Source organism: Sardina pilchardus, chromosome 3 (genome assembly GCF_963854185.1).
Source record: "Sardina pilchardus chromosome 3, fSarPil1.1, whole genome shotgun sequence".
Lineage (NCBI taxonomy): Eukaryota > Metazoa > Chordata > Actinopteri > Clupeiformes > Clupeidae > Sardina > Sardina pilchardus.
The window spans coordinates 31,508,798-31,534,726 of NC_084996.1; the positions used below are offsets into that span (position 1 = coordinate 31,508,798).

At 50.9% G+C, this 25,929-nt stretch overlaps 1 protein-coding gene across 1 annotated transcript in view; it reads left to right on the top strand.

Annotated features, from left to right (window-relative positions):
• The first annotated feature begins 960 nt into the window (after window positions 1-960).
• notch3 (notch receptor 3) overlaps window positions 961-25,929 on the top strand; it is a 40,767-nt gene continuing 15,798 nt past the window's right edge. The window contains exons 1-10 of the mRNA XM_062532853.1: window positions 961-1,221; window positions 3,115-3,181; window positions 17,340-17,482; window positions 17,707-18,042; window positions 19,238-19,360; window positions 19,695-19,928; window positions 20,095-20,250; window positions 20,682-20,867; window positions 22,511-22,624; window positions 24,542-24,655. Coding sequence (XP_062388837.1) covers window positions 1,161-1,221; window positions 3,115-3,181; window positions 17,340-17,482; window positions 17,707-18,042; window positions 19,238-19,360; window positions 19,695-19,928; window positions 20,095-20,250; window positions 20,682-20,867; window positions 22,511-22,624; window positions 24,542-24,655 — 1,534 coding nt within the window. The 5' untranslated portion in view covers window positions 961-1,160. The remainder of the gene's footprint in view (window positions 1,222-3,114; window positions 3,182-17,339; window positions 17,483-17,706; window positions 18,043-19,237; window positions 19,361-19,694; window positions 19,929-20,094; window positions 20,251-20,681; window positions 20,868-22,510; window positions 22,625-24,541; window positions 24,656-25,929) is intronic.

Below are 25,929 nucleotides of genomic sequence, written 5' to 3' on the forward strand. Positions count from 1 at the left end.
AAATGTCTGCTCTCATTTCCATCATGTAAACACAATTCATGCTCTTATCAGGAACGGCATTGGGTGCAAACACACAAACAAACACGCACCCATGCGCAGACACACTCCCTTTTGGATTACAAGGGTCCCAGTGTTTCAAAGCAGAAGATGATCAGCCTGTTTTTGGAAAATAACTCATTAAAGGGTTCTCTATAAGGAGAGCAAACAGGCGCAGAACAGGCATTTGGGTGTAGCTACGTACATGGTGTGAACAGATAAAAAAAAAATTATCAAATAAAACTTTTGAATCCAAGGAACACTAGTCTGAGAAGCTTGTAAATCATTCTCAGATGCGAGCTCCATTTCGATGCGGCAGACTGGATAGCAAATCCAAATATGACATCACTCTGAATGTGTTATGCATCAAGAGAATGGCAAGAAATGCATCAAGAATTTGTCAAGTAATTGAAACAAAATTGATCAAAGTAAAACAGACCTGGCCAAGCGCCAAGAATATGGTATATTGGTAGAACACTATGAGTTACAATTAAACTAGGCCAAATTCAGAAGGCCTAAAAACTGAAGGAAAACAGCTCACATAATTCCAAATCAGTTCTTGAGCGCAAGTTTACTTTCTGGATTCACCGAAATGAGATTAACTTGGTGTTCAGTCTCACACAACTGGAGTCAAGACTCTCAGGTGAAAGGACTACCACTGTGGCTACTGACTTCAATGACTTGTACTGACAAGTATGAGCATAACACCAAAAAACAGCCATAAGGACATGCTGGAGAAGAACCGACATTCCCACTTGAAGTGCTTGTCCTTTTGTTGGGCGCTACTTTCCTTAGGCGGAAGGACACGACCCAGGAGTGGGTTATGCGGAAAGGATTCAATAGAGTGGGCGGAGTAATACGACGTTGCCCCTCAGTTCGAAGAGAGGCAAGAAAAGTTTTCAAAAGTTCCTGGAGGTGTTTGTAGACGCACTGCTGCCCGTCCGAGCAGCGGAGAATCCCTATTGGATCTATTTTAAAACACCATTTTATGTTTTCAGTTAACGTGAAAAGATTTTAAATCTACTTTATGACGCTACGTATCGAGGTTTCTGGGACCTTTTATCTGTTCGTTTTTTGAAGGATGTATTATTGAAAACGCCTCTGAAGAAGAGTTGGAACAAGAAATGGGGATTTACAGTATTTGGATATTTTTATCATTTTTATGTGTTGTACAACATATCGATGGTAAGAAAGCATTTACCTTGGTTAACCTTTCTTTCATTTGTGTTATATGGACTGTGGAATTGCACGCGCAGCTGCGTGCTTGCAACTAAACAAAATGACTGAGAGAATAGTTACTAGAAACTTTATGTTGGCTGTAGGAATTTGTGTGTAGCGACTCCTTGATTCAGGGTGGTAAGATGAATCAAAGCATATGGTACATACTATTCTCTGGTATGTGAAAGTGAGATGTTTGGCTGAATGTTTTAAAGTCGCCTCGGAGGAGACGAAATAGCCCATAAAGACTCAATTCGTGAAGTGTCTCATTCAACAACACCGCCTGAAGTGTCTTGCGCATTTTTGTTGTAGACATCAATTGATTCTTTAGTGTGTTGATGACTCCGATTTACGTCTTGTCTTTAGCGTTGGCAGTAATTGTTGAGAGATGCTCTGTGAAGCCTGCATCTAGCTTACATGTGCGGCGCGTTGAGAGACCAACTTCAGCCTAAAATGTGCCAAAATTGCTTGTAGGTTACAAACACCGATGGGCCATTCAGATAAGCACATCTTTGTTTATTAGAATGACTGGTGTGATGCGCTGTTAACATGTGTGGCGTTACCTACAAGGGAACTGCATTGTCTGCAGATGCTCTCCATTGTGAATCGCCTTTTCCTTGTCCACACGATTTGGGCTCACTACTCCGTTGTTTTAAATGGGTCTGGGCATGTGCGTGATTATGAGCGGCGGGGCCGTGAGAACAGGACTACTGCTGAACTGCGCTGTGACTGCAATCGCAGGGCAGCAACAGATGAAATGGGCAACAAGTTGCATTCAGTTTAGAGAAGATATGTTACAATTTGACAGTGTTGAAGTTATTTTGCTTATACATTTTAGTGACATTGGCCTATACAATTTAGTTAACGATTTATTTATTTGTTTAAATTCAGAGGCTACTGGTTGCTTGTGTTGGAGCGACACTGATGAGCTTCAGCATTACCCCCTACGTTTAAGAACAAAGAGCTATTAACATTTTCATCATATTGGGGATGGGTTAATGATGGTGATAATATTAATAAACGAACGTACCCACACCTACGACGCAGGTGCAATATCCAAAGTAGGCCAAGGACCGAAGTTGTTTAGCCTATTCTTTTGTTATTTACGAATTGTATGGACCTGTGTTCAAATGAAGACGGCGTACTTTATTTCTTTAACAAGATATTGCTTTAAAATGCACTAAGATCGTACTTATACAATTAATTTTACATGGTATAAATATACAAATGTTCTAATTAGTTAGCTCTAAACAAGTTTATCCACTTACATAGGCCTATTTGGAAAAAAAAACAAAAAACCTGTAAGTAATGGTAAGGGTTTGGTGAGACATTTAATTGAAACCCTTGGTATTTCCATATCGAAGAATCAAGAATCTGTGTGAAAGAATTTGAATCCTATCTCATTTCCATGTGTACACCATCCCAGCACGCATCTCCACTCTTGCTGATAAGGTATTATCTTCGCTAGCTGAAAAGTAAACACGAGCTTACTCCAGAGTGCCGGCGGTGATGTGAAAATGCCTTCAAAGAAGCGGGAAAGGTGGGAAGGTTCATCTCCATAAAATGATGGAGTTTGAACGATGGAGGTGATGAAGGCATTTTGTCTGTCATTACCCCTACTCAACTTTTTTTTGACTCTTACAACACTAAATGTCCCCAAAGCTTCCTAGAGTAAACTCGGTATTAGCAATTCCTTGTCACACACACTTCACAAAATATGAAACACACTCTACAAATTACAGTGGTAAAACTGCTTTTTGCAATAAAAGAAATCTCTAAAAAGGAGTCTTTAGTAGTTTCTTGTGGAAGTTGGGCTACCTCATTCAGATTCTTCACACAATGTCCTCTGCCTTCCAACAGGTCTCCGCTGTGTGGATTCATACAGACCCTGTGAGAATGGAGGAATATGTTCAAGCTCAAAATGCATGTAAGTTTTGTGCTGTTTTGTATATTTCTTCAATACAAGGTTGTTTATAACGAGCTCCGATTTTGATCAAGGTCTTATAAACATTTCTCTCCTGTACATAGTTTTATCCCATTCCATGCTTCAGTTTATTGTTTGGATAAAGAGACTCTCTCTTTAGAGAGTGATGGTTAATTTTGTTCGCAATGATCTTGTGTATCAGGGCAATTGTTCAGCCTTGGTAACTAGTGGCAGATTGAGTACATGGATACACTTGCAGCTGTGCAGCCCCAGAGAAAGGGATTGGAATTTGGCCAAACAAAAGGGAACGGTTATCACTCTTCTCTCCATCTTCAGAGGGCACACACACACACACACACACACACCACTCTGAGCTTTGCATGAAAGTGTCTCAACTATTTGGCAGCCAAAGGCTTTTCCCATTGCATGTATGTGTGTGTTTGTGGAGAGAGAGAGAGAGAGAGAGAGAGAGAGATTTTACTGCAATGTTTGTGCACGGTGACCAAAAAGGAATCAGAGTCAGGCCATGACTTGTATAGACTGCATGACACACCATCCACTTGCACCTGTCTGGGGGAATTGAGAAACATAAATTACTGGCTTAGAGAGTATCCCGTGGTGTGAGTGTGTGCTTTCTCCAGAGTCCTGTGCACTGTGTCTCATTAGTTTTTGCACACACACCCCCGCCCCCCCTCCTCCCCTCTGTAGCCACTCTTCTCCTCAGTGTGTGGATTCTAATGCAAAGTGATTGTTATCACTTGAAAGCCCTGGGGCTGTTGTTTTTAGTTTCCCGCCTGATTTGGAAATTTGTGTGTGTTCCCAAACCCCTCATTCATGCTGGTTAGTTTTCTTTTTCCATTAGGAAAAGCTACGTGGGAAACACACTCTGCTGATAAGTCCATCTCTCGTCCAGGGCTATTAGGCTTCCCTTTGCCCTAACTAAAGACCGTACATTAACCCAATTGAAATGGAAGCTATACCTCCCCTGGCAAATGGGTAGAACTTTGTGAAGACAAAGAGGGAGGTTTCTCTGGGTTTCTCTTTGTAATTTTCTGTGGATGGCTTGCCACCTCGGGCCCTTTCTACAGTAACTTTTATTACTTTATGGTTTGTGACCACTCCCTAGCCTTCAGAGATGAGGTCGCAGCCTGGCGAAAGATTGTGCACGGTACACCCCTTTGACATGGGAAGAATACCTTCACAGCCAGTAGAGCAGTTTGTCCCACCTCCCACAAGAAGATTCTTGTGTTTTAGGTGGAAGTGGTCAAAAGATAAGAAATCTCTTGGCTTACTCCTAATTATTGTTCCCTTTTTTTCTTCTCCACTCACCATTTTAAATTTCGTGGCCTGAGGTGTGCTTTTTCACATGGTAGTGAGCCAGGTAATGGTAGTCCATTGTTGTCAAAACTACCAGGCTTGTTTACAGCAGTATCTAGAGTATAGAGTTGTTCCCATACCAATGAGGGCTCACCATACATATCACTGCTTATATTCTTAAAGGAGTAGCATAGTGTCCTGAAGTGAAAGTAAAGCAAACTTTTCAATTAGTCATAACTCACAAAATTCTGTAGAAAAAACAAGTTCAGGGTGCCTAATACATATGAAATGGCTGAGATTTAATTTATGTAGACTGTGCTAGCAATGCTAAACGCACAAGAAACCCACTTAGCTATTTGCAGTTGGAAGTGATTGGGTCTGAAGATACAGGTCGTGTGTCAGTACAGAGAGCACGCATGACTATGTTGTACAATCATTACCCAGGCACACCAGGGTGCGTGGCGTTCGGGCAGCAGGTGGGTGAATGTGTAATAGCCTTTACAGCCCTGCGTTGTTCGCTCATTTACTATCCTTTGTCCGAGTTAGCCTCAGCCCTTTCGTTTTTCGCCAGTGACCTCTAAATCAGAGCATTCTGTCTATTCACCCCTAATTTTCCTACATGTATGGGCCAGTGGTTAGTCTTTCAGCCGTTCTGTGTGTATATAACAAAGGGGCGTGGAGGACTTCTGAAATGGCCCTATTTGAGATTGCCCTCTTGGTTCAACGCCAACAACGAATGACACTTCCTTTAGAGAGGAAAGCGAGGATTTCTTCCTCAAATAGGGGGGCACTGTAAAATGTCATACCACACAAGGTGGTTACCGGGGCCATTGAAGAGAGTGGCTCAAGGCACTCAGAGAGTGGTCAGACCAGTCTTGTGTGGTAGGGGAGGTTGGGGCGACCCTGCTCAGTCCCACCCCCACCTTGCCTCCCTCCCCACCCCCCCCCCCTCGGGATACCAACGTAACCAGAGATCCAAAACAGCAGAAAAGGGCCTTTATTCTCCCCAGATACCTCCCTGTAACAAGGCACCACTGGGACAGAGGACCGAGAGAAGAGGGGAAAGAGAGAGAGAGAGAGAGAGAAAGAGAGAGAGAGAGAGAGGGCACGAACAGAAAGGGCACCGGAGAGGAGGCACAGAACAAGAGGGAAACGGGCCAGTGGAGAAATGCAGTAGAGCGCTGGCAGGTAGCTCCACCAAAAGGGGGCCTCGCACACTCAACAGGTGCAGGTTACTAATAAACACCAATATAGGTTTCCGCCCCGGCTCTATTAGTACGATTCTCTGAGGACCCACCTTTAGGCTGTTAATGCTCCACCTGTTCAACATGAGTCTTTCTGTGTGTGTGTGTGTGTGTGTGTGTGTGTGTGTGCGCGCGCGCATGTTTCTTCCTTCTTGGATGGGAGCCAGGTGATAGCGGATCGGTTGAGCAATGACTTTACAATTTCTTCCTTCCTTGAAGTGTGAAAGCTCCCTCTCCGGTATCGGTAATATTATTGAAACATGGCCCCCGGTGCAGGCCATTGTCTCTGTCTGTCCTAGATATACCCGTATCTGTTGGCAAACACACAACACCATACCTGTACTTACCTTGAGTTGGTGGGGGGAAGTGTGTGTGTGTGTGTGTGTGGGGTGGGGGGGGACCGAAGACAAAAAGAACCCTGCTGCTTCTCTCTGGTCTCGGATTTCCCCCCCTGCTCACCTGTGAGGACTTCAGCTGTGATCAGGCCTGAGTGGGGGTCTGATGCTGCTGTGTAGCTGTTAGAAGATTACAGGGGTAATCCTTCGGAGGCCTGCTCCCCTCAGCGAGCCCATTCAAGGGAACCATATTGAACCGTTGTAAAAGAAGGAGGAAGGGGGTGGGGAGAGAACGCAAAGGACCCGGCGAGGACTCTTCAGTCTGATTGCTGCAATCTAATTGCAACACACGGGTTGGTTTTGCAATGCTTTACCTCCAAGGACTGATTTGAGGTGTGTGTGTGTGTCTGTCTGTCTGTGTGTCTGTCTGTGTGTCTGTCTGTGTGTCTGTCTGTGTGTGTGTGTGTGTGTCTGTGTCTGTGTGTGTGTGTGTGGATAGGATGAGGTTTTGGTGTCCACCTGACTTCTTCACTGAAAGTGAAGGCCACCTGTTGTGTGTTGGGGAACACGAGAGTCCAGGCCGCAGGGCATATGCTGCAGTGGCATTGTTCTCTTGTGAAGACACCATGGAGTGACGTGTGCACTTGTAGGTTAAGAGTGCGTGTGTGTGCGTGCGTGTGTGTGTGTGTGTGTGTGTGGAGGGGGGGTGCTGGTCTCGGATGAAGAGTCAGGAAGTCTGGTTAAAGTGTAAGCAGGGCCCCTGGGCTGGGGCTGGTCTCCGTCCCCTATCTGCTGAGTGGGCAAAGCGCAGTCCCTGTGTCCCCCTAAAGCGCTCACTGCACACAGAACATGCCGGGCATGGAGGAGAGATAATTAGGCAGATTGAGAGGGTGTCATTCAGAAAGGATCCAGCTGGAAGAATCAGGGGGTTTTCAAGGGGAGGGGAGGTGGGGTGGAGGGTGGAGGGGTTTAGGGATTCTTTGCTGGGGGGGTTGGGGCCTGGGGTGGGGTGTGGGGTGTGGGTGGGGGGATGCTGGGGCTGTGGTGCGGGGGACAGCTGGTGGATGTTGTGATGGTAATCCAGTGAAGTCACAGCCTCACAATGGAGGAGTGGAGGGCCAGGTGCTGCCATTGAGCTGGCCGTGGGCCCCATGCGGAGACAGACAGGCTCGTGGAGGAATGGAGCCGGCGGCCCGCGGGCCCCCGGCCCCGCACATGCTCACACGAGGCGAGAGGCGGACGCAGAGGAGGACGCCGAGGAGCCTTTGGGGCCTTTGTCCTCCTGCGTCATCATGCTCGCCCAGGCGGAGGACTCGAGACTCTCTCTCTTTGAGCCTTCTGTCCCGACTCGCCGCTGCCTCAGTGCTGCCCGAGTGCAAATGTCTTCTGACTCAGAGAAAAAACACCAATTCATGAGAACATAGTGTGTGTGATGTAGACATATAGCCCCTCTTTGTGTGTGTGTATGTATGTGCATGTGTTTATGGATACACACACACACACACGAGGGACTAGATACAGTGTGTCCCTCTGTTATTATGAATAGTGGCGGCTTGACCCCCAGTGGCAGAGCGGGCCTGTAAATTGTAAGTGTTGTGTTTTAATGACCCACGGAGACTGCCTGCTTCTCAGCGGAGTGATGGATTGGGTCGGCGAGCTCTGTGTTCTGTTATGAGCGTCCACTCCAAAGCCAGTAAACTTCTTGAGCGCGTCTGTTCTGGTTTACACTTAACGGCCCCGAGTGAGAGAGAGAGAGAGAGACCGATTAGCATTGCGTGCGTTTTTTCGAACACGCAGTGCCCGTGTGTATGTGTGTGTGCGTGTAAGGAACATGCCAAACGGGCCAGTGGATTTAGAGTGAGGGTCCTGGAGGCTGTGCTTTCTCCTGTCTCTTGAGGTACTTGAGCAAGTGGATTAGGCAGGAATGCTTCGTAAAGGCCCCCCCCCCAACCAACCAACCACCCACCCGCCCACCCTCCCTCTACTCCTCTCCCCCTGCCTCTATCGCAGTCACCGCATTGTCGCTCACCTCCAGCTCAGCTCATCCAGACAGTCATCTGAGGAATGCCCCAGACAATGCTCTCAACCGGGGCCAATTTTAAACGGGGTGGGGGGTGCTAGTGGTTGTGGAGAAGGGTATGTGTGGAGAGTAGGGAGGGGGCGCGGGGGTGGCCAACTGGAATGTCTGGACTCATTCGCAGGGAAGTGCCAGTCCCTGTTCATAAGCTAACATCCATTCGGGAGTGATGGTTCACGGCTGTCTGCTTGACCGACAGATTAAGCCGTCTGACATTTGGGACCGGGGAGCCGGCTCTGCTCCCATGAATTCTCTCAGAGTGCAAAAGAGTAGCCATATTTTGTTTTCATCTTGAGTGAGGGGGGGACAGTGGCTGCAGCCTGGGGGTCTGTCAGATCGGGAGCTGGTCGCCGTGGTTGGTTCCCAGGCCCTATCAGAGGAAGTGGTGACTCCTGACCTTACTCTTTTCACTCACTTCCTGTATGTCAGACCCCCCTCAAGAGAGCTTATGATCGGGCCGCCCTTTCTCACATCTCTCACTCACTCACTGTTCACACTGTTTTCATTGGGTCGCATTACAGCAACAGTGCTACTGTCCTCGGTGTCACAACGCTACGTCACTGGGATAATTGCCTTCAGTCAAGTCAGCCTCAGCATGCAGAAGTGCTCCTCCAGATGATAAACAGCCCTGGTCCTGTTTATCAGAGCATGTAGATGTTTGTTGCCACCACCCTTTTCAAAAAGACAGAGACCGAAGTCATCGCTCGAGAATGTAAAATGCTCTTGCTCTTGTCTCTGTTCAGGCCCCCCCCCCCCCCGTTTCTCAATTCACTGTGGTTTGCTCATTAAACACAAAGCACACAGAGCTGTTAAGAGGCAGAACTGAGTGAAATGGAGAATTTTCACAGCGAGGCCCTTGTGTTTGTTTTGGTGTTTAGCTGATGTTTGAGCAGATACGGTGAGCGGGGCCTTCTCTGTCTCCCTGTCTTCAGCTGTTTCGGCGGTTTTTTATTGGTAACGGTGGTGAAGATAGCCGACATTCTTTGGCCTTTCTCTGTGCATTCTCGCCCGCAGCTTATCGGAGCGTCTCCGTTCCTCTGCACTCTGGTCGCTGCCTAAGAGGCTCGTATAAAAAAAGCGTTTCGCAACTCGTAAGACAGTCGGGCTCTTTCTTCGGGGTTTTCAACCATTAAAAATGTTGTTAAGGTCTCCGCCTGGGCCATTTGCTTGGTTTGATCTCCGTTACTGTATGGTGACAGTTTTAACCTACAAGAGATCTTAGACATAAACCCCCGCTGAGTACATGTCCAATCAACGAGTGACCGTGTCGTATGTCAGTGGGTTTTTTTTTTGTCAGCACGGATAGAGGATCCTCCACCCAAAAGAGTTGTTAGATGTTTTTTCCCCCTGACTTTGTGCACATCAAAGTCAACCGTATGTATTCATTACGGCTGTCAACAGGTTGTATGTCCCTGCCAGTCCTCGGGTTCATGTTTACCCCATGCCACATAATGGGAGAAATCAAAAAAAAATCCCACACTTCAATTACTGCTTTCCAGCATGACATTTAAAATTTCATTATGCATGGAAGTTTTTCGCTCTCCGCATTTCATTCCTGCAGGCTTGTACCATCCTCGATCTGCCATCTCTATTTGTGGGGATTCAAACTTCCTGCACATGTACGTTTAACTGACCCCCCCCCCCTGTAATTGCTGAAACAAAACCGAGAGGTAGAATGAGTCAGGATCCTTTGTGAGTGAAGTCACTCTTTTCTTCCATGAGCTTCCCAGAGGCCTGGATCAGCTTAGGTATTGGGGTGGGGTTTTGTGGTGAAGCTCACTTGAGGAACGTCTTGGAAGTCCTGGGCTTTGGGAAACATGCAATGTGGGTTCTGGTCAACTGTTTTTAAATACCAGACATTCCTCTTTTTTCCCTCTCCCCCTTAATATTGACAGCTTGAATAATGTTTTGCAGGAGAGCGCATGTGTGTGTAAAAATAGACTTCTTGCCAAACTGTTGAGCTTCACCAAAGTGTTTTTTTTTTGCTCCGTTTGACATGATGAGGTGTCTGTTAACCACCTTTGTGTCCCAGTCAGTGTTTCAAGCCTCAGCTTTTTTGCGGGGAGCACAATGGAGTATTATGATTTGTTCAGGAAGGAGTCGCACCACACCCCTGGCCAGTGTCTGAGCGCGGAGATAACTCCAGAAGGAGGGAAAAGCCTGCAGAGGCAAGGCAAGGAGACCGCAGAGCACGGAGATGGTCTTTTTCCATTAAGCACGGTTCTCCCTTCTCTGCTCCCTCCCAGAGGAGGTGACCACTGCTCGTAATGGTCACATTGTTAATATTCATGCCAGAGGGGTGACCAAGCGCCCTCCCTCTCCATAGAGTTCAGTAGCTCCATTGTCTGTCAAAATGTCTGTCCGCAACAGCTAAACTCTAACATGGGGAGAATTGGAAAAAAAACTTCTCTGGGCTCTTCTAGAACATTCTGACTGAGCTATATGATTCCCAGAGAAAGCTGTTAGTAAAGGTTTTTTTTTTTTAGCTTTCTTGAGGAGATGATTATCTAAAACTGTCCTCACAGAACCCTGTGTTGTATGCATACCTCCCCCCTTTTCCCCAAACGTACTCACTTGCTCACCAGCCATGGGTTACTGTTGCCAGGCTACAGACAAGGCCTGTTCGTCCGTGTAAGCAAAGGCCTGAGAGCCGGGCTGTTTGGGTCACCGTCCCAACCCCCCCCCCCTCCACCCCTCCACCCCTCCTCCTCCTCTTCGCAGAGCCTCCCTCACACAAAGGGCTTCTGACTACTTTAGCTCTTTTATTTGGGCCACAAAACACTCCCCTACCCCCACTTTGGTAGCTCTCTGAGAAAAGGGAGAGAGAGAGAGAGAGAGAGAGAGAGAGAGGGAGGGAGGGAGGGAGGGGGATGGGAGTTGGGGTTGGAGGAGAGGAGCAGTGAGGTGGGAGGTGGGAGGGGTGGTGGTGGTTATGGGAGACGGTGGGTATAGGCTCTTGTTGGCAGTGTGGTGTCGGAATGGGCTCACACAAAAGGCATGGAGCCGGGTTCTCCTTGTGAAGGTTCTTTCGTGTGTGTGTGTGTGTGTGTGTGTGTGTGTGTGTGTGTGTATGCTGTGCACAGTACAGCAAAGCGAGGTGGGGTAGTCTCTGAACATGTCTGGACTGCCTCTGAATGAGCCCTGATGGGCATCTTTTCACCCACGTCTAGCGACACGGCAGAAAGAGAGAGAGAGAGAAAAAAGAACAGTGAAAAAGTTTTAGTTCCTACTGACCCTGAATGGTTGGTGACCCTACAAAAGAATTGAGTGAGTTTTGGAGGGGAAAATAGAAGAGGGGAAAAGAAGAAGAAGAGAAAAAAAACACAACAAGAGCGCTTCCTGTGACACAAAGTGAAATGTCTGCCCGGAGGAATTTGGTGTCTTTGTGTCTGGCCTCGGGGCGCTTGTGGGACCAGGGTGCCTGCAGAGTTTTGGGACGGGGGGGGGGGGGGGTCAGTCTCATGCCCGCTGCCTTATGGACCATGACTGACCGGATTGAAGCATGTTGTCGCAGAGGGGCGGTGTGTTTTCGCTCCGGGTCCGCAGGTGATGTGACCCCTGTCCTGCGGTAGGATGCCTGCGCTGGTATTGTTCCCGAGATGGGGCCGGTGTCTCGTTACCTGCCACGGCTGACCCCCGGAGCAGGAAAAGTGGCGTCGGATTACGGCGGCAGCGCGGAGGTGCTGAGATTCACACACATAAATCACGCAGGGCAGCATCTCCGGAACCTTGTGTGTGTGTGTGTGTGTGTGTGTGTGTGTGTGTGTGTGTGTGTGTGTGTGTGTGTGTGTGTGTATAGAGTAGAGAAACACTCCATCATCTTGGCGCCATGGTCCCATGAATCTCTGACAACGGCCCTAACGCGGACCATGTGTTGGTGTGGGATATCAATAAAATGAATAAATCCAGAGCTGATTCTCTTTGAGAGAGAGAGAGAGAGTGAGAGTGTGTGTGTGTGCGTGTGTGTGAATGAGAGTGTGCTTTATTCGACTGTCCTTCTGTCTCACCTCATTCTCTTGTAGCTCGTTCTCAGGAGAGTCCCACCTGTTGTGGCGGCTCTTGTGCTTCTGCCAGCACTTCCCCTCGAAGGGTGCGTGTAAGTCTTCCCATGTGCTGGTTGCAGTGATGCTGTGTGTGTGTGAGAGTGTGTGTGTGTGTGTGTGTGTAGAGTTGGTTCCTGTGTGCATGGGATTGATTTAAGGTCTTATCAGCCTTGCTTTTGTTTTGACACTGTTGACTTTTTTCCCTTACTCACATCTTTAATTGAAGCTGTATTGTGTGTGTGTGTGTGTTGGTGAATTTTCTGCTAACCCATATCCACTGACAAATCAAATATTATCAAAGTAGGTGTGTTAGTTTGCATTTGTGGTCTAAGTGATTGTGTGTGTGTGTGTGTGTGTGGGTGTGTGCAGTAGCATGCAGGAGTGTGTTCTGCTGTGTATGGGAACTCTTTTTCCCTCTCCCGGTCTTCAGGTGTGTCCAGCCTGTGTGTGTGTGTGTGTGTGTGTGTCTGTGTGTGCGTGTTTGCGCTCCGAGCGTGAGCTCCGCATCTCCAGCTCATCCTCGGGGGCAGAAAAAGGGCCCATTGTTCTGTGCGCTTGGCATTCCCCTCTGCCAGAGGCAGGATCAGTGCGCCAAGCGGGCGGCAGCAGACGGACCCCGTCTCTCTCGCACGCTGACCGATGTGGACAGATGTTCGTTCTCGGCAGGCTGGCCCGGGGCCCGCAGCTGTCGCGGCTCGTCAGCTGCCCCCGATGTGACGTGCGGAGGATTAAGCGCTCTGTCCTGTTCTGTTCTCGGGGGGGCCCCCTCCGACCCGACCGAGCGCTCGCGCCTTCCTCCTCGGACTCTTCCTTCCTCTCCTTAGAGACCCACCAGAGGCTTTGGATGGAGGAGGGGTACTACGAGGGTGGAGGAAGGAGATTGCACAACACCCCACACTTGCCCCCAGTACAAACATGTACCCCCCCCCCCCTCTCCAACACACACATTCACACACACACACACACACACCTCCGTCTGCTCATAAACGGATACACAAACAAGCAGGTGGAGAGGGGCGGTGCCCTGATGTGGCGTGGGAGTGCGACCTCCTCCAGCTGAGTTATCTCTGGCCGATAGCGCCCATGGCCTTGCCACTCACGAGTGCCACGCTGGACACAGCCAAGGCCCAGACAAAAGAATGTGTGTTTTGGCTGCTGCGCTCGATGAGTGTGTGTGTGTGTGTGTGTGAGGACGAAGTGTATGTGCTGCCTCCACACACACACACACACACACACACACACACACACACACACACACAGAGATGCCTACGCTGCCGGGCATGGTCACTCTCAGACACGTAGACACACATTGTAGCATTGGGTGTGTGGAGCTACCAGCAGCAGCAGCAGCAGCTTCAGGCTTCCACACCCTCCGTGTTTCCGGTTTGGGATGGGACAGAAGTCCCAAATCTCAATTCTCCAGAGGCTTTCCCACAGAGTCCCCTCCAAGCTCTTTTCCCTTTCCAATTACCCTCAACTGCCACACTTAGAGCATTAAGAGTTCCCAGAAGTTCCCGTAGTTAACTTAAGAAGCTATTGGAAGTTTTGACTGCTTTTTGGTCGCTCTCTCCCTGCATACTCACTCATCACATCTGGTACGCACGCACACACACACACACACACACACACACACAAAGGCTACCATCCCTACCACGGCTGTAAGTTATTTTCCATCTCCTGTTGTAAATATCTTCAGTGAAGAACAACAGGTTGTAAAGATGGCCGTGCCACAACTCCCTCAACCCCCCCCCCCCCCCCTTCTGCTTTTTTAAATGTCCGCCGCAGTGCAGAAAGGACACATTTCTGGTGACCCCCCCCCCACAAGTGTGTGTGTCGCACGGAACATTCTGAGCCCGGGTTCCTCCCCTTCCCCTTTCTTTATGCCACAGAGAGGAGTGTCATTTTTTTTTTTTTTTTGGTGACAACCCGAGATTCCAGACATAGTTAATTTGCCTCTAAATAAACCCAGCCAAGCCATGACCAATAGCCAAGGGGTAGGGGGCGATTGCTGGGGTGGCAGGCTTGCTCGCTCGTCTGTGAGGTTGCCAGGACAACGGCGATCTGAGGGATTACAGGAAATATGACATGACATTCTCTCCTTTTTCCTCACACACACACACACACACACACACACACACACACTCTGTTTTCTCTCTCTCTCTCTCATGCAGTTACTTGTGTTACTCTCTCTCTCTTTTGACTACCCTCTCCCAAATACCCATACACACACACACACACACACACACACACACACACAAACTCTCATCCACTTATGCATACCCATATACCCGCCCCCATCTCTAACAGACAGGCTGGGCTCACCCCCTCTCTCCCCTCTCTGCTCTGCTATGCTCCGCTATGCTGCGCTATGCTGTGCGCTGGCTGACTGACATTATCATGACAATCAGACTGCTGCCCTCTGCCCCCTGACCCCACAGCGTGTGAGGGAGGAGGGAGGGAGGGAGGGAGAGAGGGAGGGGTGGGTGGGTGGGGGGGGGGATCAGTGGGAACGGCAGGCTTCTGCTCCCCAGTCCTGGCCAGCTCTCCCAGGCCAGAGCAGTAGCCGTGGTAACAGAACACAGCAGCACCTCCCCCTCCTCCTCCTCCTCCTCCTCCTCCTCCTCCTACCCCCTCTAGCATTTCTCTGCACAGTGCTGCTGCTGCTGCTGCGCTAGCTGCTCTTTCCTGTGGCTGTGTGGGGTGGTGTTTTTTTTTCTGCTCCCTCTCTTACACACACACACACACACACACACACAAACTCTCTCTCCCTCTCTCTCTCTCTCTCTCTCCCTCTCTCTCTCTCTCTCTCTCTCTCTCTCTCTCTCTCTCTCTCTCTCAATCTCATTCTTCTTTTTGGCACCAAGTCTGAGCCCAGGAATGAGGAGCCAGTGGCTGAGGCCAGCCAGAGAATGCAGCTGGGGTGGCAGGCAGGTGTACTACGCAGCCCCCGGGAGACGAGTCATCCTATCAGTATCAACAGTTTAGTTTTGCTCACTGGTCATTCCGAAAGTATGCTAACAGGGACACAAAAGGGAGAGAGGGAGAGAGAGAGGGAGAGAGCGGAGGAAAAGATGGCTCCGGCTTGTGTTTGGGGAAATCCGCAGCTGTTTGCACACACACAGACAAACACTCCCACTCACGATCTCTGCGCGATAGTCTAGTCGAAACTCTTCTTTTCTAGTTTTTTTTTTGTTCCTCTCTTTTTTTTCTCTTTTCCTCTCCTCCTTTCCCATCCTCCTGTTTTTTTCGGTGCTGCTGCCTCCTGCACAGTCTGTGCTGGACATTCTTGTGGGTCTGCCTGCGTTAGTCAGAGAAGGGCCTCGCGGTTCACTCGTCTGGCCATTGTCTTGTTGGGCCGAGCAGCAGCAGGAGGAGGAGGGAGGGGTGGGGGGGGGAGGGGGGGGAGAAATACCAGCACCCCAGAACAGTGCTGTTCCTATGGAGCAGAGCAACAGGGTAGCAGCGTGCATGGGATGGAGGAGGTGTCCCATTTGGCCCTGTGCTGGAGGGGCCCTCTCAGACAGCGCCCCCTAGAGGTTTGGCCCCCTCTCTCTCTCTCGCTCTCTCTCTCTCTCTCTCTCTCTCTCTCTCCTCTCATCTCTCATCGGCCTCGGGGTCAGGGAGAAATACCATCAGATTGCGTCCGAGGGAGGAGGAGGCAAAAGAGAAGCAGGACAAAGGATAGATGAGATAGCAGAGTGTAAGAAAAGAGGGAGAGAGAGAGAGAGATGTAGAGAGGAAAGAGGAGGGGAGGGGGGTGGCCGTCCTGAAAAGAGGAAAAGCCATTGTTGTCTCTGTCCAGGGGTTGTTTTACAGTGAAGAAAGGAGCGAGGGCCTGGGGGAACCTCGGAGGGGAACAGTCATCACAGGCCCCCCTGTCATCGGCTTCAAACGGGCCCCGTTTGATGTCCGAGTCCGTCCTGTGGCAGCGCAGCCCCCCCCACCACCACCCCCCTCACCCACCCCATCCCACGTGGGTGTCAGGTTTCGCAGCGCACACTGGCCCCCCTCTGTAGGCCGAGAGGATCAGTGGCTGGAGCAGCCCATAGGCCCCCAGGGGGGGGAGAGCAGGAGAGGAGGACATTAAAAAAAAAAAAACCTGTTTGTATGTTATCTAGCCGACTCGCTTTTAGGTCACGCCGAGCCCGCTGACCAGATAATGCAGCGCCTTTTTTCGGTCCGAGGACGCAAACAGGAAAGGTCCGGCAGCGTATCGAGTTCGCGCCGCGGCCCAGTTCTCCGATTCGCCCCCAATTCTCTGGTCAAATGTTGACCTTCTCAGTGTTTTCTTTAAAAAGGGAGATTGTCAGTTAGACGAGGGTTTTTTTTTGTAACGTTATTCTGTCTCTGGACACCCTGCATCATGAATGAAGTCATGTCTGTGGCCCTCCGCTGTGATTAACAGTATCTTGCTAAATGATGTTTCTGACGTGTGCATTTGGGTCCCACTGAGAAGAAATGGAGGGAGGAAAAGAGAGGGAGGGAGAACGAGTGCGGAAGAGGAGTAATGTCAGAGGAATGTGAACTGGTGTGGAGAGGGAGACGCAGAGCTTCCCCAGCTGGGAAGCGGAGAGCGAGAGAGAGAGAGGAGCGGGGGCTGTGTGTGTGTTTTATGTGTGTCTGTCAGAGTATGTGTGTGTGTGTGTCAGTCACTTGAGAGGTCTTTAATCGGCGCCTTTAAGAGAGGTCACTCTGAAGACAGGCAGTTGATCGAGTGTGTCGTCGACAAACTGCACGTCCAGAGACGAGTGAAGCGCAGCGGTGATCTCCATGTCCAAATTGCGGCGGATACTTTTCACTGCTGGCCAAGACAAAGAGGGTCCGGACGGCCCCACCCTCCCCTCGCACAACCACCCACTGCCCGTGGTCGTGCCAGAGAGCCCAGGCGGGGAGCGTCTGTCCGAGCGCCAGCGTCCGAGGCCACTGCCAGATCGACTGGTGGGGGCGGGCGGGCGGGGTGGGGGCGGCAGAAAATGGAGGGGATTTTGACTTTTTTTTTTTTAGTGGAGCTGCAGCCGCTTCGCACCGGCCTGTCAAATACCTCGACTCACACAGCCCCCGCTCACTGGCTGACTGACCGGCCTGGCTAACTCGCGTCCCTCTCTTCCCTCTCTTCCCTTCTGTGTCTCGTCTCTCCCGTCACAGGTGCCGGCCCGGCTACATCGGAAATCTGTGCCAACACCAGGATCCGTGTCACCGGACGCCGTGCCTCAACGGAGCCGTCTGCAAGAGCCAGGTGGCCAACGGCATCCCCCAGTACACCTGCGTGTGCCAGCGAGGGTTCCGAGGTACGTGGAGCGAAAAAAAGAAATCTCCAGAATGTTCAGAACATTATTACAGAACGCTCGGGTAACATCTGTCCGATTAAGCAAGACAAGTTTGTTTGTGTAGAGCAGAACATACTCTACTTTACCAAGCGGAACATGGAAATAAAAGAACGTAGAAAAATAACTTTTAGGGAGATAAAGTGTGTGATGTTATTATGCAGTGCTGACTTTTCCCCTCTTTACAGGTCAAGACTGCTCGCAGATTGATGCCTGTGCCACCAGCCCCTGTGCCAATGGTGCCCGCTGCGTCAACTGGAACAACCACTACAACTGCTCGTGCCCGCCCGGCTTCCAGGGCAAGAACTGCCGCAATGACATCGACGAGTGCCGCAAGTCGGGCAAGTGCCTGAACGGCGGCGTCTGCCAGAACACGCACGGCTCCTACACCTGCCGATGCCCGCCGGGCTACAGCGGGCGCACGTGCGAGATCGTCACCCTGCCCTGCGCGCCCTCCCAGTGCCTCAACGGGGGCACGTGCCACCAGATCAGCGATCACGCCTATGAGTGTGCCTGCCTGCCAGGTACGGATACACATGCACATGTTCAGCATGAATATACGTATTCATGTGACTTCAATAATGTATAGATATTTAACAGACTGAATGGCTGAATACCATACCTGAATTCAGACACAGATTGGGGGTACTCAAAAACAAAACAAACATGCATGCTCAGAGAAGAGCACACACACACACACACATTAACACATATACATACATTAACACATATACACATACATTCATTAACACATACACACTCACACACCAACACACACACAAACAGATAGCTACTCGCAGATAACACAGATTCACACACATAGACACTCATCCTTTCCCACTCCTTCCCATAGCGGTAAAGTCCCCCCCCCCCCCCCCCACCCGGTGGCACGCTGGGTTCTGGGTTTTCCCAGGCTGAGCACGGTGCTGGAACAGTTTAGTCTCCCTCTCCAGGTCAGACCCCCCAGCTTCTATTAATAGCTCAGCGTGGGCGGCAAGGAGAGAGTGGGAAAGTTGTGGGGGAGAGGAGAGAAGGAGGAGGAGGAGGAGAGAGAGGGAGGGAGAGAGAGAGAGAGAGAGAGAGGAGAGAGTGAGTGAGTGAGTGAAGGAGGTTCGGTCAGTCACGGCGCCACAGAAAGAAAAAAAAAAGGAGGAATCTTTATGGGCCCTTGCGCTCTTCCCTCGAGGGAGCGCACAGGAAATGTCCCTCGCCGGACAGGAAGTCATTGAAACTGTGAGAGATTATAAAACAAGCAAACACGGCAAGGAGGGGAGGGGAGGAGCAGCCCTCTGGAGCCTCTTCACGCTGCCCCCCCCCCTCCCTCCCCGGCCCCCCAGCTCGCCCCGCGGCCCAACGCAGCCCCGCGCAGCCCGGCCCGGCCCCTGCCACTGTGGGAACGGCCATGAGAACATGTAAACACTCCGACACCCCGCGGCTCCTGGCTGCTGCGGCCGCTGCTATATGCTGCTGCTGCTGTATCTGCTCCACACTGCTGGGGCTCCCATCGGCCTCCTGACACACCAGCTGCCTTCTGTAGCCCCCGCAATGCACACAGGGGCTATGGGAAGGGGCGCCCAGTGTGTGTGTGTTCGTGTGTGTGTGTGTGTTTGGATGAGATCAAGGGGTGGATATGAAGTCACTGTTGCCGTTCCACTTTCACCTCTTCCTGGATGTCTCTCGCCCCCCTAACGCGTCAGGTCATTGTTGTCGTTCCCACAGGCTTCGAAGGCCACAACTGCGAGACCAACGTGGACGACTGCCCCGGGCACAAATGCATGAATGGGGGTATATGCGTGGACGGAGTCAACACCTACAACTGCCAGTGCCCACCAGAATGGACAGGTATGGAAACCCCTTGTGTCTTCAAGGCTTTGCTTTTTTTGTGCAGCGTTGCTGAGTAGAGAACGGATGAGTTTTGTTTGGTGGGCCTGTTTGTGGGCCTAGACTGACCTGTCTCTGTGTAGTGTTGCTGAGTAGCAAATGATGCATTGCAATTACATTCAATTTGGTCAGAGTTTTTTCTTTCGTATGTCTTTTTTTTCCACAATGCAAAACATACAATTCATTAAGAGTTCAACACAATCTAGCCAAAGCTACTCGTTCTGTTTGGTGTGGTCGAAACCCGTTTATGGGCCTAGACTGACCTCTCTGTCTGTCCATGTGGGTGTCCATGCAGGCCAGTACTGTGCGGAGGACGTGAACGAGTGCCTGATGCAGCCCAACGCCTGCCACAACGGCGGCACCTGCTTCAACACCATCGGCGGCCACACCTGCGTCTGCGTCAACGGCTGGACCGGCGACGACTGCAGCGAGAACATCGACGACTGCGCCACCGCCGTCTGCTTCAACGGCGCCACGTGCCACGACCGCGTCGCCTCCTTCTTCTGCGAGTGCCCGGTGGGCAAGACCGGTATGTCCCGCCATGGCGGTCATCCGGTTGCTTTTGTTAGTCATGTTGTCCAGTCGTGAGGTCAATGGCATCTGTTGAGCTAATGAGTTAATAAGTAATACTGTACATGTATAAAGTAGTATCATCAACATATTCACATATAATGTTTGTGTGTGTGTGTCATCAGGTCTCCTGTGTCATCTGGATGATGCGTGTGTGAGTAACCCGTGTAACGAGGGAGCAGTGTGTGACACCAACCCCCTGAACGGCCGAGCCATCTGCACCTGCCCCGCCGGCTTTGTGGGCGGAGCCTGCAACCAGGACATGGACGAGTGCTCCATCGGTGAGAGAACCGCAGCGCCCAAATCAGGCCTCTTCACTCATACAGCCCCCTGTCCTTACTTGCCCTTCCTCTCACTCTCTCTCTCTCTCTCTCTCTCTCTGTGTCTCTCTCTCTCCCTCCTTTCCTTCTTTCTCTCTCTCTCTTTCTTTCTCTTGCTCTCTCTCTCTCGTGCTCTCTCTCTCTCTTGCTCTCTCTCTCTCTGTCTCTCTCTGTCTTTCTCTCTCTCTCCCTTGTTCTCTCACACTCTCTCGCTCTCTCCCCCTTCTTTCGCTCTCTCCCCCTTCTTTCTCTCTCTCTCTTTTTCTTTCTTTCTTTCTTTCTCTCTCTCTCTCTCTCTCTCTCTCTCTCTCGCTCTCTCTCTCTCTCTGTTGACACATACTTGAGAAGGACCTTATTTGACCGTCCATTTTTTTTCTTTGCCTCTCCGTCAGGTGCGAATCCTTGCGAGCACTTTGGCAAGTGTGTGAACACGGAGGGCTCCTTCCAGTGCCAGTGCGGGCGCGGGTACACGGGACCACGCTGCGAGATCGACATCAACGAGTGCCTGTCCATGCCGTGCCAAAACGATGCCACTTGCCTGGACCGCATCGGGGAGTTCACCTGCATCTGCATGCCAGGTTGGCATTTTTTTTACCCACGTCGTGGCCACTGAAACCCGCAGACAGCGTAGACACACACTCACACACACACACACACATACACACACACACACACATACACACACACCAAAACACAGACACTCACACACCTCTTAGCACCCACTCAGTGCTAGAGACGGAACAGATGGCGAGCTGTTCATTTCCCAGACTCCCCAGATAGCATCTCCCAGCAGTCAAAGATGCCCAGTCACTGCCCACAGCCGGAGCTTCCCCAAGCAGAACACTGTCCACTGCTGTTACATAACACCCTTGGCCTAGGAAAGGGAATGGGGATGTGTGTGTGTGTGTGTGTGTGTGTGTGTGGGGGGGGGGGGGGGGGGGGGGTCTGGCCTTCACCACTAACTGGCACCAGTGCCATGCCGACTCGCGAGAGGCACCAAGCTGCCCCCGCGACGCTCCTGCTTCCCTGCAACACCCGCACACATACGCACACATACACACAAACACACACACACACACACACACACACACACACACACACACACACACACACACACACACTTGTACCTAGGCCCTTCCATATATATATATATATATGTGTGTGTGTGTGTGTGTGTGTATGTGCGTGCGTGCGGGGACTATAGAAGTTGCATGGCTGTGTGTGTGTGTGTGTGTGTGTGTGTGTGTGTGTGTGTGTGTGTGTGTGTGTGAGTGTGTGTGAGTGAGTGCGGTCTATAGGGCTGGATGGGAGCGAGGGCAGTGAGCGGCGAGGGGGAGGAGTGTGCTGGGAATAATAATGAGCGCCGGAGTGGTGGGAATGGAGGCAAACAATAGGGCCCCTCTGTGCTCCACTTTGCACCCCTCACACACACACACTCAGAAACACACAAACACACACACACTCACAAGATACACACACACACACACACACACACACACAGAAAGAGAGCGAGCGAGGGAAAGGGAGAACTTTTTTCCCAGAGCTCCCCCTCCCCCACAAAAAAACTTTCTCCCCCCCCCCCCCCACATACACAAACAAACACACACACACACACACACAAACTTCCACTTCTCCCTCTTCCTCCTCGGCCTCCTCTTCATCGCTCCGCCATTATGCCCCTGGCCCCCCCCCCTCTCGCGCTCTGCCCCGCCGTTCTCGCCGCTCCCACACACTCGGCTTCCCCCGAATAGGCTGAGGGGCAGGAGCCCGAGTGCGGCGATTATGAGACATGGCCCCGGTCAAAAGGGGGAAATTAGCCCCCGGGACCTCCGAGTCGCTGTCGCTCTCGCTCACTCACTCACTCTCACTCTCAGCTCCCTCGGTCCCCTTTCTCTCGGAGCATTTGCTATGCATTCATAATCCATTGTGCTCAATAGAGAAATCTGTTGCACCACCCCGTCACATGACGGAATGGGAGTTTTGTATGAAGATGTGACCCTGCAAAAGTATGGGGGCCTGTTGGGGGGGGGGGGGGGGAGAGAGTGGAGAGGGGTTGTCTCATATGTGTGTGGCATCTGCGCTTTGTGTGAGTCTGGACGATTTTGCGAGCATGTGTGTGTGTGTGTCTGTGTGTGTCTGTGTGTGTCTGTGTGTGTGTGTGGTCATTTCAGCTTTTTTGTTCTGGCTGTGTCTCTAATTCTCCTCGTCTCTGTTCGCTAAGGCTACACGGGGACGTACTGCGAGGTGGACCTGGACGAGTGTGAGAGCAACCCCTGTGTGAACGACGGCATCTGCAGGGACATGGTCAACGGCTTCTCCTGCACCTGCCAGCCAGGTAGGAACCCCTCTCTCCTCCGTCCCTCTCTTCCATCCCTTCATTCAAACTAGTGTTCGTCTGCCCATGGGTTCCTATGGGCCATAGCCATACTATAATCTACGAGCAGGGTTTAAGAGTAAGAGTGTCATATCTTAAGGTTTGAGATCTAATCGCGAAATGGCCAAGAATGTCGATTGAGATTGGGGCTGAAATTTGTCCAGCTTGCCTGTGCAATGGGCTTTGACAGAACTATTTAAAAAAGGCAGGAACTCAGTGGCGGCCTATCTCTCTCTGTCTGAACAAAGACACTATTGTGACCCCCAAACCCCCCCTCCCCACCAAACACACACACACACTCAGCCTAGAAGTGTAGAAGGGACAGCACCCCTCCCCCCTCCCTTTTTTTTGTGTGTGGGGGGGGGGACAGCAGTCCTGCTAATGAGATTCTTTTCCAGGTCCGCAATTTACATCTGGGGCAGACAACCCCCCCTCGCACCCCCCATCTAGCTATTGAGCTCGTGGAGCAAGCGCAGGGAGTGGGGGATGTTGCCCCAAGAAAGAAAACAATTCCACTGTCTCCCCCTCCCCTTCCCTCCCCTTCCCTCCCTAACCTCCTGCCCCACGCATCAGCGCAGACCCCGTCCCAAGACTGTTAATCAACACAAAGTCTTCCTTAGAGCCAGCCACTGACATTTCCATGGGGCTGCCGGCCCGTTTTTTTTTTTTTTTTTTTTTTTTGCTCACATCTCACTCATTTATTTATGAATTTGTTTAGTTGTCAATGACACTTGCCAGGTGAGTTTTTCCCCAAAAAGCTGTCGGGGGACGTTTTCGAAATGCGCACTTTGTTGTGTTTCCACCGAAATAATAAAGCCCCCAAGTGCACTGTTGGGAAATGCGCCGTGTGGTTTAATCCTGCTGGGCGGATGCCAGCTCGCTGGAGCTCCCAAAAAGAGACGCTGGTCTTGGGAAGCCATTTGAGAGCCGCGCATTGTCTAGACAACTCCGCATTGAAAACCCCGTCCAGAAAGTCTGAAACAAAGCAAGCGCGCTCTCGCTCACTGTCAGACGCACTCTTGCTAATGTAACCCAGTCGTTCCTTTTATATCTAAAACATAACACCAATAAATCAAAACCGTGCCTTGGAGCAGATCAGAATATGATACTGAGCAAACATTCCAAACACTGTTTTTACGAACATTTTGAAAAACTCTGATTGGCAGACTTTCTAATAACCTTGTCTGATAAAAACAACCCAGACTATATTTTTAAGTGGAGAAATTCCAGTTGAAGAAGAGAAAAAAAGGGGGGGGAAAAGCTTTCTACCAAACATGGTTTCATTGCCTTAAGTAGATCTTTGATACAGATAGTAGTAGTAGACCATTTTCATTTCATTTCAGGATTTCGAAAGCTTGTGGACACATTAGGGCTCTATCTTTTATTGATATTCCAGAATCTCTCTTGATGCCATGTAAACTCCTTTCTTGATCGCCATTCCAGAAACTCTCTTGATAGACATCCCAGAATGCTCTTTGGTACACATTCCAACAGAGCTAGTGGAGACATTCCATGAAATGGATTTGTAACCATCCCAGAACGTAAATTCACACAAGGCGTTCCAGCAGGGAGAGAGGGGGGGTGTATGTGTGGGGGTCAGGCAATGTAGACATGACAGCATGTAGTGTTGGGACAGATGCATCCCAGACCAAGAGGAACAATCCCGCATCCATCAAAGTCATTTCTAAGAATCATCCTTGTTCGTCATAATCCGAGTTCAGAAGGGGGGTTCTCTTTGCTCTTGACCAGACGTCCCTAGGCCTGGCCGGAGACCTTTTGGCCCCTTAAGGTGGCCGTAGTGACCCCCCTGATCTCCATCCCGGACCACTCTACCGCTACTTTAGTTTGACCCCCGACCTCTGTGTTTGCATGTCCCAGGCTTCACCGGCACCATGTGTCAGATCGACATTGACGAGTGCGCCAGCACGCCCTGCCAGAACGGTGCCAAGTGCTTCGACCGGCCCAACGGATACGAGTGCCGCTGCGCAGAAGGTAAGCCTCCTCTAAGGAACAGAAAAAAGTTACTGTGTGTGTTAAGGTGTGTGTGTAAAAGGCTTGCCGTGGTGGTGGTGGTGGTGTGTCCTCTGTGAGCTGTGACGCTTCATCCTCTGGACACAGGCATCTCTGGCGCTGACTAACACCTGTAGTCTGGGAAGAGCATTCATCCACCCCCCCACACACTCCCCCTCCCTCACACACACACACACACACCCTCTCAGGGCCTCAAGGTCAGACGGCTCTCTTTCCCTCTGTCTCTCTCTCCCTCTCTCTCTCTTCCACCTTCCCTCTCCCTCCCTCCTTCTCTCTCTCCCTCTCTCTCTCTCTCTCTCTGTATGCGTCTGTGTACAGATGACTAGGCAGACTGACGAGAGAGAGAGGGGCCCTTAATCCCCCCTCTTCCCCCCCAGCCGGACCCCAGGATCACGGGGTCACCGGGGTCCGGCAGCTGGCAGGGACCGGGGTTACGCTCGGTCGTCACCCCGACATCTGTTCAGCTGTACCCCCACAATGCACGCTCACACAGGGCCTTATGCCACATCTGAGGGTCTCCCCTCTCTCTCTCTCCCGTTCACCGCACTCACATTCCCAAAGTAGCCAACACCAGGAACGCAACTCTAGATTTGTATCTTTTCACTGAAGAGGATGCATTAGTGTGTGTGGGTGTGAGTGTGTGTGTGTGTGAGAGAGTGTTTGTGTGTAGTGGTTGTGGTGTTGTGGAGGTGGCGGTTGTAAACGGGGGAGTGTGTTTGCATTGTTAGCGGAGGGAGGCAGCTGCTCGGTGTTCCCCCAATGCTCCAGCGCTACTCGGCTGAACAGGGCCCTCTCGTCGTGAGGCGGCCCATTGTTCCCTCTGCTGGCTGGGGACAAAAGCTGGAGGACGCACTCTCTCTCTCTCTCTCTCTCTCTCTCTCTCTCTCTCTCTCTCTCTCTCTCTCTCTCTCTCTCTCTCTCTCTCTCTCTCTCCCCTTCCATAGTCCCTGCCTGCTCTCTCTCTCTCTCTCAGCACAGATGGCCCTTCCCCGATCCCTCTCACACAGCCCTACACACACACACACACACACACACACACACACACACACAGAAGCACACACTACAGGCTGTCGGCATGGAAACCTTGAGAACTGAGACTCCGACAGGACTGCAGGATTTTTCACACGAGAGACAGAAGGGATGTGAAGGAAGTAGAATGATTTAGAAAGGGAAAAAAATGGAGGCAAAAAAAAAGCCAGGGGAAAAAAGAAACAAGGCATGTGGAAAGTGGAAGA